At 33.7% G+C, this 14,881-nt stretch overlaps 1 protein-coding gene across 5 annotated transcripts in view; it reads right to left on the reverse strand.

Annotated features, from left to right (window-relative positions):
• Positions 1-14,881, reverse strand: part of NBEA (neurobeachin) — a 451,486-nt gene that overhangs the window by 340,608 nt on the left and 95,997 nt on the right. For all 5 annotated transcript variants that reach the window (XM_021541930.3, XM_021541926.2, XM_021541925.3 and 2 more), the window contains exons 7-9: positions 11,575-11,694; positions 7,187-7,333; positions 197-394 (exon numbers count right to left, since the gene is read on the reverse strand). In XM_021541930.3, coding sequence (XP_021397605.2) covers positions 197-394; positions 7,187-7,333; positions 11,575-11,694 — 465 coding nt within the window. The remainder of the gene's footprint in view (positions 1-196; positions 395-7,186; positions 7,334-11,574; positions 11,695-14,881) is intronic.

The following is a 14,881-nucleotide window of genomic DNA, read 5'->3' on the forward strand; positions in this document are numbered from 1 at the left end:
TAGAATGAAGTCTGCATTTCTTATGGAAAATTTTTTTCCTTGCTTTAGAAATGGAGCAAAGAAAGAACATTTCAAGTGAAAGTTATATTAAGAGCTGACAGAGCACAAAAGAGCAATCTCTGTACACTAACAGACAAACCGTCTGTGTGATGTTCAGCCAACAGCAATCACAGAAGATCAACTTAGCAGCACCAACCTGAAGCATGAGAGCATGAGGGGAGTGTACAAAAATGGAAGGATTCTCCTTTGGTGAGGATTCAAGGCATAGCTGAGCATCAGTGGCCTTCGCATTATAGGTGAAAGCGATGCTGCTTGCGAGCTTCCCGTCATACAGCACTTGTTTATGGTGCTCAGCCAGATGGATGTCGCTCTCAGATTTAAATTTGAATGTGCTCTGAAAAAAACCCAAAATTTTTACAAAGTAATGAATTTGGACAAATTCCTTGCCACAAGATGTGCAAAAAACTACATTAGAGTTGAGAGGTAATAAATAAACTACTAAACTTTGCTTGCATTGACCACTAGCCTAATGCTATTGAACAATGAGATAGATTTGTTTCTGTCTAGTCTACACCACATCAATGCGTCAATATATTATTTGGTATTTCATGTATTATCTCTCCTTTCATCATCAGTGTTTCCAAGTCTCACAAGTAATTATCTTAAAAAACACACATTACCATAAGAACCATAAATATGTTAAAATAAAATTTAAGCATAAAACACATTAAAAATAAAAATAATTAAATGTGTTGCATTTTATTTATACAATTAATTCAAATTAAAATATAAAATGCTATATCATGTTGCTTAAAAGAAGTTATTTTTGAACAACATTAAAAACCATGCTTCATTAACAGACAATACAAACAAGCCACTTACAATAAAATCCAAAATAAATCATAAATGCCACATTTCACATTAATTATTCTCAAATTCAGAGCTTTTCCAAGGAAGACTGAAGAATTTTTTTTATTTTTAAACATATAATTATTCATATTTGATCCAAAATTAAGTTTTCTGGCAATATTGATATATCAGTAAAGCACAAAAAGATAGATTTCTGCAAAGCATTGTCAGATTTATTTGGCATATAACAATCATTTAACAGTGGCAAAAAGATAACTAGTAGTAACACAGTACAGTGTTCTACTGATACAAGAAAAGCAAATTTGGTAGAAATTACCACCATTTTATTGTAAATGAAGACACAAATATATGTGTGTGTGTGTGTGTACGTGTATATATATAATGTTATTGCGAAAATATTTTCTGAGTTTAAAATAATTTATTTCTGAGATTATACCATTTCCCTTGCTTTCACTGCATATAGTGATCACAAGTCTCTTTATCTCTTTGTTCCTACCAAATATCCCCTTTCCCCCCACAGTATGAAATCCTCTATCACTGAAACTATTGAAAGTAACAGGACTGGTGTTTTTGTTACCTATGTTAAAATTAAAACACAATTTAATTAAAAATTAAATTAAAAATTTATAAGCTCCTAGCTTCTCTTTCCAAAAAATTATAGGTTCCTACTACTGATGTAACCCCATAAACCCCAGAGTTCTCAGGGCTGCTGGAAACCCTGAAAAAAATTATTTTTATTACAGCCGAACAATGGGAAAGCGCATCTGCTCAAGTGACTGACACAGCAATATTAGGTCTGCTGACTAGCACCCCTTTGTATGTGGGCCAGAAGCTGAGCAAACTGGCCACCTGACTGGCACTGCTGGAGAACCCTTGGAGAACATCTGTCCCAATTTTGCACTGTCCCAGCCTTGGTGATGCCCGGCAGAAGAGAGGCTGTAATGCTGAAAAGATACCAGACAAACTGGAACAACGACAGCTCCCTCTAAACATCAGAAAACAGTTTTTCACTGTGAAACTGCCCAGCAAGGTGATAGAGTCTCTGTATTAGGACTTATTAAAAAACTGTCAGGATATAGTCCTGGGCAACTGGATCTAGGTGACCCTTTTTGAGCAGGGAGGACCGGAGGACCTCCAGCATCCAGTGGCTTCCTACATCTTTGACCACTCTGTGATTCTGTGATTTGCATTTGGGTTAGGAATCTGTTCTGTAGGGAAGCTCCCAGCAGTCCCCACTTATTGTTCTGTTCATACTGCAAAGCTGTTCAGAGCCAGAGACTTCTTTCAGGATAAAACTCAAATATCCTGCAATAGGTGATACTCATTCAGCCCAAAGGATCAGACTACAACAAATCCAAAGTAAAAACACAATATAACACACTGTGAGTATCCAGTCCTCAGCACTGAATGTTTTAATCTAAAAATGTGTTCCTATTGTGCTACACTACTTACTGAAGTAGAAATTCCCAAAGAAGGAATATTATGCTTAGAACTTGAGAGCTGGTTCTCTGTTGATATGGCTGCCTACATCTCACTTATCAGGAAATGACTGCTACAGATTATGGATTTGTCCCGAGGAAGGTGACATGTATTTCACCCCAGAGGACATTCTAACTATACATAGAAATACGTGCACACTTTCTGCAGAGGAAAAACAATTTAGTGATTCTGCTGATTTCCAAAGACATCTACATGATGCTTATACTGTATTTTAATGTTTTACCATATGAAAACACTTATTATCCTGGAAATGTTTCATGCCTCTCAGCTTTTTCAGATTCCAAAACTCATAAGGTTTTTCCATTTTAACTTATTTAAATAGCAAAGTTATGAAAAACTGTAAAGTGTTTCAACACAAAATCTTATAATTTCATTACCATAAAATTTTGCAATGCTCTAAACTGCTTAAGTTAAACTAACTTTATATACAAATTTTGACATTATTTTACTTCCCCATTGTCAGTGTTTAATTGCTGCAAGAATTTGAGATCACTATTTGCAAGTCAGACAAATAAATTATGAATCAACATAATACTACCTCACACTTCTTTGCAGAAAAAAACAAGAACTAAAGGAATGTTCTGCCATCAAAGCCTAACAAAAGTGATCATAAATTGGAAATTCTGGTCTCCTAACCTAAAAGATTATTCTAACAGAATGTAAAGAGAGGCTAAAAATTCTGATATATGTTACTTCTTTATTACTAGCATTGATCCACAGAAAGAGAAAAGAAATTCAGTATATGCATACTGTACTGGGAACATGGGAAAATGCATCCACAGGAGGTTAGTAGAGGCTGTTGTGTATATGCAACTCTGAGGTCTGGCACAGGCAGTGTGAGGGCATCAAGACAGAAAGAAATAGCCATGGATTTAACATACTCTATATAAGGTAAAAATACACATACAGGATCCATATAAAGTATGTTTGCTGCTCCTATAGGAATAGGAAATAACAGAGAGAGATGAGAATTACTTCAGTAGTAAATTCTCCAGTAAAAGAATCTGTGCTTGATCACCAGCAGCTCCCCCTCTTCCTTTAGTAGCAAGACTGCAGCTTCCTGATTTACTATTCACTACATTTTGCCCCTGTAGGTTCAGCAATCATACATAAAATATTTTCTTGTTGGTTTAAGCAGATTTGAATTTTTGGTACTATTTTGTGTCTGTATGAATACACATGAATACACTCATGAATGAGTGTATTCTTATTCCAACCTTATGTGACAAAATGATTGGTATTGCAGCACTGATCAAAAACAAACACGGAAACAACATATGGAATAATCTGATAACGTGCTTTGAAATGCCTGTGGGAGGGTTCAGAGGAGTGGCACAGATTAGAACAGGGCTTTGAGAAGCATCCTTTTATAAACAGCACCAAACACTGGTATCAGATGCATCTCTTCCTCTCACATTACCTCCCCTGCCCTCCACTCTGTTTATCAGCCCCTCGGGATTCCAGCACAGACAGGCTCTCCTCTCTTTGCTGCCTGGGAACAAGGATGGGCAGCAGGGAAAGCACAGTGAGAACAAGGATGTTGCTCTCATTTCCTTTTTTCTTTCTTCAATCTCTAACAACTAGGTAAAAGTCCTGTTCAGCAATGGCAAGGCTCAAAATGAGTGTGCTTTATTACAGACAAAAACTGGGAATGCAAATATGGAATAGCAATATATTTCTACTAAACATAGTTTCAAATTTCAAGATACATTATGGATTAATTTGGGAAGACTTAATGGGGATGAGACAAACCACATGGTTCTATTGCCAGTGTATTTGACTCTCTTCACCTTAAAGATTTGATTATGAGTAATTTCAATAGCTACTAAGAGTGTCAGTTTGTCATTGCTACTCACAAAATGGAACCTCCTCTTTTAAGAAAAAGCCTTTGTCTACAAGTGAAAATGTAGTATTTCAAACTAAAACATCTATTTTCTTAACAAATTTTATTATTAGGGCATGCTGGTTATAACCAAATGCACTCATACAAACATGCTGAGCAAGATCAGCATGGAAGGACTATGAACTGTTTTCTATGTTACTACACTCTATACAAGAATGTCATGTGCCATAAATAATATGAACATTATACATAAATATACAACTATTGGACACACATAATAAGTAAAACTTATTTTAATGACTTCTCCAGTCAGTCCTAAAATATGTTGCTCCTACCTGTACCACAGAACAGGAGTGGGACAATGTGCAACAGATGTATTTTTATCTATATATCAAGCTCTCACTTGTCCTGAATTTTGTGGCTTTGGTGTCATTCACAACATTATTTACTATGTACATTAACAAATATGTGCAAACTGTCCTGTATGTTGGTAGATTATGCAGATTTCTCTTCCAGAGGTTTTAATGGCAGTCAATAGACTAGAGGCATTACAAATGATTGTGAGGGCAGTTGAATGAGAGGCAAAATCAGTCTCCTCTCATGAGCAAAGTAGGTAGAGGAATGGTCACTTCCCCTAAAGAATCAGATCCTCAGCTATAATGGACCAAAGTATGAATTTTGAATCAAAGGAACCACCATATACTGTCATAGGAAAGAAAAAATATCTGTATGAAGATGTTTAAAAAAAAAAAAATCTCAACTATTTTCAATAAATTTATTTTGGTTTATTTTGAATAATCCTCCTTTGGCAGAAAAGTTTGGCACAACTGGAGCTCACAATTAATCTAGGGTCTTTTTAGAAGGAGTTAATTTTCCCAGTTGGCTAACAGTACTAACAATTAGAATGAGCAAGAAATGTAGTGAACTACTTAAGAAAAGTTTCTGAAAGGCCAGTTTGCATCAGCAAGTTGTATAAGAGCGAGAACACGATCTCTAGTGTTCAGGAACACAAACTATATGTCAATTGAGGCTCCTTTAGACTATTAAATCCCATACTGAATTATTCTGAACCAGTGGACCTTTGCACCAGCACAGAATCTGAAAGGATTTACAGAAATAACCTTAAATGAGATATGAAACGAGCAGGCTTTGAGTGAAAACTACAGTGGGTGTCCTGAAATATCTAAACTACAAGACATGGTTCCTTTTTTGGTTGTGAGCAGATCTTGTGCTAGAAAAATGTCAAAAAAATCTTACATTTTGTCTTATTTTTTGGGGGAATAAAAAAGTCAAAGAAATTAATGTTATTTCTAGGGTAATGCTCTGGGATCCTGTTCTTTTTATCTGGTATTAAATAGTAAAATATACTTCAAGATTTTTTAGACAAGGAAAAAAAATTCTTTCAGAGAACAAGGGGGCATTAACTGTTAAATGTACATAAGCCAAATCCAAAACCATGACAGACAAAAGAAGAATTTCCCCAAAATATTAAATATAGATGACATTTTTTAAAAAATCACTAAGAAGCTACAGGTGTGCAGAAATGTAATTTAAGGGAAGCCTATGAATCAAGCAGGGAAATTTGACAACTGTAATAAGGTTAGTGCAGTAACTATTGGAAATGTCATTTAGCATGAAAGCTCATATCCTTATCAACCCCTTCAACAATCAAAAAATATTACATAGTAATTTGCACTTTTTGAAACACATGACAGCCTTATTCTGGTTTGATATCACCCCAGTACGTTTCTGCATACTGGAACTCAGTAATTTAATAAATTCATAAATACTTACTACATTTATTATTAATATAAGGCTACATTAATTTCTTTTGTGTGACTAAATAATATTTGCAGAAATATTTGTCTAAACAAAATACCGTAAAAATTTTGGAATAAAACATCCTTGTTTGCACAGGTGATGGACTTTTCTTAACTGACTTAATATTTTTAGCTTTGAGGCAAATTTTAACCATCAACTATATGTAATAGACTTCTTCTCCATGTAATCCTGATATATACATGGTTATTTACATACAAAGATACATACCACAAAAGATAGTTCCAACTGCCTCTGTCATTCAAATACTAGCTAAAATCAAATTATTAAGAGTATGCATTTTCTACACACAAAATTAAAACTATTAGAATCTAAATGTTGATTTTTACTTATGACTTTCACAAGTTTTTATTTTCAGAGGATGTGATATGTATTGAAAAATGCACTAAAAAATGTACTGAAAAATGATATGTATTCATTTGGATGAAACCAGAAATTTCAAAAAATTAGAAAAAATAAATCTGGGAAACACCCAATAGTATAAACTGAAATTAATTTTTTTTTTTAACCTAGTGGTAGATTAATTTTCAAGTATTATTGACAAAGGAGTTTCTGCAGATTTCCGTGAAGTATCTGTGTTGTTTTTCTCAATGAAATAATACACACCCATTCCAAGACTAGAGACCTAAGTTTATGCATGCACCATTAATTTATCCAATCTCTCCCCTCAATGTCATTGACAAAGCATGAGTATAAAAAGCACAACTTTTGCCTTAATAAGACTGTCTGAAACCATGCATTTGAACAGAATTGTTTTAGTATGCCTTGTTGAATGTTAATCTGACTTAACTCACATTTTTAAATACAAACAGTAGAGAAGGAAGTTATTTCTCTGGTATTCAGTGCACCAAATACAAAATTTCTCTAATCTGATTATGACCCAAAGTAATTAATTTCCCATACAAACATATTTCAGCTATGCTTTAAACAAAACTTTAATATTTCAAAAAGATGGTAGAAAATTAGGGTTAGTTAGGATACTTGAAAAAGTAATCCTATGTTGCTGAAAACAAATCACATGAAAAAAATTGACATAATTCTATGAGGAATATTCACATGTTTCACATTTCTTCCAACTATGTCTCTTAATCATTTTATTTTTCCAGATTTATCTTTCTTCAAATCTGGTATTACCTTATATCCAGGTCCTAACTGATGTATTGCAAAAATCTGTGCTGGGTTGAGTGCTTCAGTGAATACATATACTGCTCCAAGTTGGCCACAGAACACTCTATTTGCATCAGCAGTCTCCGAAGATCCAAGAAAACATTTATCATAGCTCTGTATCAGAAAGAGGCAGTTAATAATGAAATAGTATTAATGTACAACTACTAAAGCCACAAATAAAGAGAGACATAAACAAACCATTATCAATCCTCTATTACTAGCATCTGGTGAACATCTTAATTTTGAATATTATAGCAGTAATTATTTTAGAGCCAGTCCATGTGACTGGCTGCTAGGATTTGTTTTCTATTAATTGGTCAACATACAACAGAGAAAATGAGAATAGTACATTCAAGTACCAAACAATCCCTCCTATTGCCTTCTAGGAACATGACACACTTGAACTTTCTTGTAATTGTACTCAGAACTCCTACTGCAAATACACAAGAACACATGCTGAAATGCCCTCTTCTTAGACTGCTGTGCCAACAGAGCTGAACACCTCTAGAAGAAAAAAAGGAAACAAATACAGATTTTTCTAATTTGCAGGTGTTGCATATTTTCCCTCTCTGACCACAGCCTATAATGATTTGATTTGACCTTAAATCATCTTCTGCCTTACAGAAGACACACAAGAATACACACTAGATGTTATTTTCCATTCTTTCTTCCAAAAACTATCCCTCCCTTCTGATGTTAACTATCCCTGCCCTTCTGTCTTTCCACATCATACTATTTCAGATTAGAAGTGATTTTTTGTGGCTATTTTGCAAGGATTTGGTAAAGTTTTTCAGGTGCTTCCAAAAAACCTACCTAGAACAAAGACCTGAGAAACCAGAAGACATTATGCAGCACAAAAGGACAAGAGGAAGAAGCTCAAGGATCTTTGAAGGTTATTCTCTCAGCTTTCTTGAGTCATCGCTGCTTTATTGAATGGAAACAAGGATCTGACATCGCTTTTTAAGCTGAGCCAATAGAACCTGCATTAGGAAACTTCCTTTTTCATCTGGCTTAACTGCTGAATTTTACCTTAAGGAAAACTTTGTCAGTCTAGAGAATGAAATGAAATATGGTGAACTGTTATAGCAACTGCTCTAGGTGGATAGGTTGTTAACAAGGAAAAGGGGACTCATATGTAAGGACAGACAAAGATCTGGAGCTCAGCTTTAAGAACAGGTGAGGGAAGAAGTATCCGGGATTTTGTCTATTATTTATCCTCCTTTGATTTACCTCTTAATTTTTTCCCCTTGGAATTTCTATTCTTTTAAGCATTTTGAAAAAAAATTAAAACTTCTGGCAAAAACCCTACATTAAAATTGATTCACAAAGTCATATCCAGGATGTACAGTGGAAAAGATGAGTTAAACAGACCCCTTTGACTCCTGGTAAACCTAATGGCAAAATTTTATAAAAATTTTCAGTTACTTTTTTTGACTGCTGCTTAGCCTTGAAGGCTTTCATGACAGTGCGCCATTGCTGTCAGGAAGTGTTACATCAATTAAGGTTGAGCAATTGCCCTTTTCAATGGTTATTTGAGGAACTTGTCTGAGGTATTGATGCCACCATTTTCGTAGTTGATACTTAAATATTCTGAGACTACATTTCTGCCTATTAGAAGGGTATTTTCCTGGATTCCTCTAGTTACCATTATTTGTACAACTGTTGTAGCTCTCAACAGATTCTGAGTTCTAATTATATTTAAATTGTAGATTTGTTAGCCTCTAGTAATTTCCTTTTCTTTTTTCATTCTTCCCAGTTTACACTTTCCCATTTCTGACACTTCATTCTTGATTAGGTGCTCCCATTTATTTTAGTTGAAGGGGAGGGCTAACTCCTCTTTTCCTGGTAATTTTATCCACTTCTGTTCCAGATACCAAGCAATCTGTAAACATGAGTTATACCTTGCCATGCATGTCACTTTGCCTTTTTGCCATAATCCCAAGATATATTTACCCCTTGAAATATAAGCTCAATGAGTCCTTTATCACCAGCCATGGTATATTGCACAGGACATGAAAACAATCGATAAAGGCATTGCTATGGTTTTATATTTCATTAAATAGTAGTAATGAATTTGGAGCCAAAAATGGCTCTATGGAAACAGAGTATCAGCAGCATCCAAAACAGAAACAAAGCTAAAACAAAGATGTTTACAATGTCTTCTCCTTTTTCATCCAAATTTGTATCTTCCCTCTAACATTTGGGTGAAACATACTGCAAATATTCAATATATGAAGGCTCAAAATAATGAAAACATATCTCTTAATTCAACATATATTTTTGAAGAATGCAGACCTGAACCCATAATGAGTACATCATGTAATATCCTACATCTGCCTGGCCATAATACAGAAATAGTTAAGAACCCAGTAAATTCATGGCCTTGTATAAATAAGAATGAATTCTAAGAAATACAAGAAAAAATAAATTAAAATAAAGTAATAAATAAGCATTTTTTTAGAGTTTCACTTTTTTCCCCCCCTCTATTTTTACTTCCATGTCTCCCAGGTTACATATGAAAATGGTAAACTGAGGTTTTCTACAGCTCTTTCTTGGATAACAAGAGGTAAATTTCAGATACTGAAAAAGCCGTCACAAAAATATTAGGGAATGGTAATGCAAAATCAGTCTGGGGAAGAAACAAAATAAATTCACAATCTCTACCAAGACAAAACTTATGCTTAAAAAAAATTATATTCTATTCAGTTCCTTAATGTGAAACTCGATAATGTACATGTAATGAATGCTTTGCTAGTCTAAAAATGTTTAATCATAATGCATATTGTTCAGTGGTAGATTTGACACAGTGAGAAAATGAAAAATCTTGTCATCAGTACATTTAACAATTTTAACATTACATCTTGATTATCTTACAATATTCATCCATAAAAACGACTGAGCAGTCAGCTGCACTTAGTCAACAATATGCAGCTCCTGACCCTTTCTGTTTTCACAACTTGTACTTGTTAAACCAGTGTAAACTGCGTAAATACTTATGCTCAACATGGGATGTAAAGAAAGAAGAATGATTGCCTGACTTACATAGTGTTTTCTTTTCCCCCAAATCTACTATGGTAAGGTACTTTATAGACAACTTTCAGAAGACTAAAGTTATATCCAAGTGTAAGGGTATGAAGGTAGATGTTAACAAAATAAGCTGGATTAATGCTCAAGACTTTTCAAGGGAACACTTCTAACAAGTCAAACTTTATATGAAACAAGAAAGTTATTGTTAAAACAAGACCTTCTCTTCCTAGGTAATGCAAAATACCCCTATTTTTCCTTTTATGTATTTTATACATTACATTCATAAAGATTTCCTGAATTTTCTGATTTTTCTATTCTACTTCCTACTATTGACAGAACAGATTTTTGTTATTAAAAAATGGAGAGCTAATGATAACTTTCATAGAATATTATCCAGTGGACAAAATAAAAACTTTAGTACATATTTAAGACTTAAATCAAAATATCTAAAGGTTGGCAAAACAATTTCACCTTAAGAAAAGATTGTACTTTTGTTGAATGAAAAAGTGGAAAAGAATACAGTAAAGAAAATACAAACAAAAGGAGCAGTTCCTCCTGCTAAGTATTTGTCATTAAGGATTACAGATCCTCACACCATAACAAATAATCCAGACCAGATCCTCTGAGACCTCAGCTGGCTTTTCAGTCATCACATTTCACCTATCATGAAAATATTTATATTACCAAGGAGAAACCATGTTCTGCAAAAACTGAAAGGCTATTCTTTTCTTGCAAGTCAAAATTCCACCAAAAATACCCCCAAAGAATGGAAATTAGAACCTTTGGAAGTCAGAGCTCTCCTACTTTAACATGTAATATTTAAGCTCTCCCTATTCAAATTCTATTTTGCCTCTAGAATTTAGCAAAAGACAGTTCATTTCCCCAAGGCTTCTTTATCCCTAATAGTAGTCAGAAAGAAATGAGAACCATATTATAAATAAAAAATTACAAAAGTGTAGTAACTTGATGAATCAAGAACCTCTGAAATTCTATCACAAATTTAGCTGAAGGCAAAGCACAAGAAAATAATTTTGTCTGCCTTCCACAGTCAGAACTTTGACCCAGAAAGAGCAGGATTTGCTGCTCCATTAGGTCCAAGCTCTGAAACTTTGCAAAGTCAAAAGTACAGAAAGAGAGAACATGTATACAAAAACTCAAAAAGTCAATAATACTAATAATATTAAGTAGATGAATAAGAATGAATAAAATAGACATTTTAGAACCAAAATTTACATAGATCTTGAGGAAAAAAAAAAAAGTAACTTTTTTCCTTTTGAATTAACCTTAAAACAAAATGTCATGAGAAAGGAAAACCAATAAAATCTTACATCATTCGTGTTAACATGCCAGGCCATGTCACCATAGGATACCAGCTGACCATTGACGTAACAGCGTATTTCACTGTTTCTCCACCGGTTGTAGATGTGTACAATGCTTATCATGTACCACTGGAAAGACATGAAAAATCAGTACACAGGGGCAGATTTCATGCTATAAAACAAAATTAATGAATGACATAAAATATGAGTGACCAATCTCATAAACTTACACAAAAAGATGAGTCCTTGCAAACACATAAAATTAAAAATTCAAATAATTGGGACTTCAAGTCTAGTCAATAGAGCTCTGCTTAAATATATTGATGTACCTACCTTCATTCCTTTATGGAATTAGTGGCAAATATGTATACATACAATTTAATTTCAACAGTGCAATTTAATTTCAACACTATTCTGTAAAAAAAACCACAATAGCAAGTTTTCCAGCCCAGGTTAAGATGTCATCCTGATTGCTTACCCTGATATTTTTCCTTTATTATTTACAATTCCACCAATTTTTGGACAACTGTCATATCATTAAAAATGTATTAAATAATCAAAGAAAGCACCACAATTTAGTGTTTTCAGGTACTACTATGGTGATCTTTCCCATAATTTGTTTAACAGGAATCATTATGTCCATGACAAATAAATTCAAGAACAACTCTGGAGCCTCCTTTCTTGGAGACATTTGAAACATAACTGGACAAAATCCACAGTGACTTTATCTAGGAGTACCTTTTGCAAGCAGGGGAAGAGACCAGACAGTCTCAACACATCACCTTCCAATCTAATTGACTCTGAAAATGTCAGCTTGTCTTCAAAATAGCATTTTGTATTCTAATAATTTGGAATAATAATTGACATTTTCATCATCGTCCAATAGTCAGTCTCTTTGTCAATTAACATATTTTGATTTCCATGTTTAGATAAGTCACTTTTCCAAAGTAGACAACTTCTGCAACCCTTGGGTCTTGTTGACTCTCTTCCTGAGCTAAGTAGATACAGAGTCTACTAATATAAAATTCTGTCTCTCTGTCAGAGAAAATAAAAGTGGATGTTTCATATGTTGATTTTAAAATTAGACAAAGCACAGAATTACAAACAAAACAGCATGCAGCAAAACACATTTTGACAATCACCATTACAGTAGTCATCAAATTGAGTTGTATTCTCTTGCAAGTCTATAATAGCTATAGATATTAGAACACATTTTACACATCTGTTTCCAGGTATTAAAAATATGTTTTCATTTTTCCCTCCTTTAAATATACAACTAGCAAAAGGTAAAAAAATGCTGCTGATCATACAATGATACTTCAGAGTATTTAACTGCTTGTGTTTTCAAGCAAACAGATTTATTGGGTAATGCTGGAATAAAGAAGGGTTGCTCCAGGTTTAGCTTGTGAAGTCACATATGGAAACTCTTATTTTTCAGGAATAATGAACAAAGTAATTTTTGTGAGTCATTGTCAACCTCAACCCCCCTGCCCCCCCCAAAAAAAAAAAACCCAAAAAACCTTAACTCTTCTGTCTGCAACTTTTCTTTCAAAAGGCTTTAAAACTATTTCTGAAAACATACCAATTTGGATTCAACCTCAGCTTCTTAAAGAACTTCATTTTAGTTACAGTGGTCTGTACATTGGTATTAATCTGTGCCCAGGTAATTGTAAGGAGCTTTTAAACAGTCTATTGGATTTTGTGATTAATGGTGTATCTGCTCATAGACTTTTGTATTTCTGCATTTAGGCAATTTCTCTAGCACTAGCAAACACTTTATAAAGGAGAGGCAGCACTTTCCTACTACACAATGAATCACACCAAGTCATATGATCTCACACACAATTTTACTTCAACTTTTGGTTGAAAAAATCCTTGGTTTTTTGCCTAATATTCAAAGTCAGCAATACAACTTTCTTTCATATTCATCCTGCAGTTTCTTTCCCCATATTATTTTCTCAAAAAATGCAGAGGCCATGTCTCCCTCTGCTGTAACAAGAGCTTCTTTAGGTAGTACTAAAAGACCCTTCACTATTCATTTTTTTGTTTACTGCTGAAACCTGTCAAGCTTAGTCACCAACTGCCAAGTCCCTGAATTATATTTCTACTCCATAGGACAGCACAATCAGAGAGATGAGGCATCACACACAAAGTATTTCCAGGATGTGGAACTTCTGTCTCTGCTACAGTTAATAAAGGTGTTCAGGATTAGAAACACAAAAGCTGTTTGCTCTTGACTACACTGCTTTCCTGTTCAAGTTTTACAAGAATTAATGTTGAGGCTGAAACTCAAGGGAGCAAAACCACTGGGGGTTACTTACACAAAAATATAAATTTTGAGTTCCAAAAAGGCAGTATAGACATATTAAACATAACATTGCCAAAGCTAGTTTAGCTCTATTAAGGGTCAGGCTATTATACCACACCCACATTTTCCATTTGGGTATATGAAAACCAAATTTCTCCATACATTTTTATAAATGTTTGCTTTTACAGTATTATAAAATACATTAGTTGAGACCTAAAGTTATAAATTAATATTACATATTAAACTGTGGATGGTGTCATATGACATAGCAGGAAATCTTCATGTGAACAGAGCAACTCTGATCTGCCTACATAAAGCTTTTGATCAGATGACTTGAATTTATTACTTCATTGTGATGCACCAAAAAATTTTTTAAATCTTCATACTACATTATTCAGAAGTTTATTAAAGGACAATGATTCTGACAAATTCTATTGCTGAAATGCCTGTGACTGTAAGCAAATGTCTAGAGAACATGGTATATCTGATGGCAAAAAAAAAAAAAATCACACTTCTTGTTAACATTAGGACAGTTAGCTGCTTTATAAATGAGTACACATTTTTTGAATATATATATACACATCCAAATCTTGTACAGTGAAATCAATGTCATATTTAAAGAACATGAAGAAAATAAATTTGCATGTTAAACAAGATAAATTTTGTTAGGGCCAGGAATTTTATCTGACAGGTTTTTTTCCCTCCAATATTCATTATGTACTTTAATGCATGCATGTGAAAACAAATTAATGATGGAAAAATATATATTAAACAACTCAAAAATATATTCTAGAATATTTATTTTGAATACTTTCTAAAGCTAACATATGATCCAAAGTGTATGAAGCATGAATTTTGGAATAGGTAAAACATCGGAGTTATATTTTTACGTACTTCAGCAGATTTTTATTTGAAACTAGTATTCATATAATGAGATACTCAGGTACCCATATTTCAGAATTAGCTATTTTGAGTATCAATAGCAAAAGCTAAAATTTTCCAGAGTTG

Source organism: Lonchura striata, chromosome 2, assembly GCF_046129695.1.
Source record: "Lonchura striata isolate bLonStr1 chromosome 2, bLonStr1.mat, whole genome shotgun sequence".
NCBI lineage: Eukaryota > Metazoa > Chordata > Aves > Passeriformes > Estrildidae > Lonchura > Lonchura striata.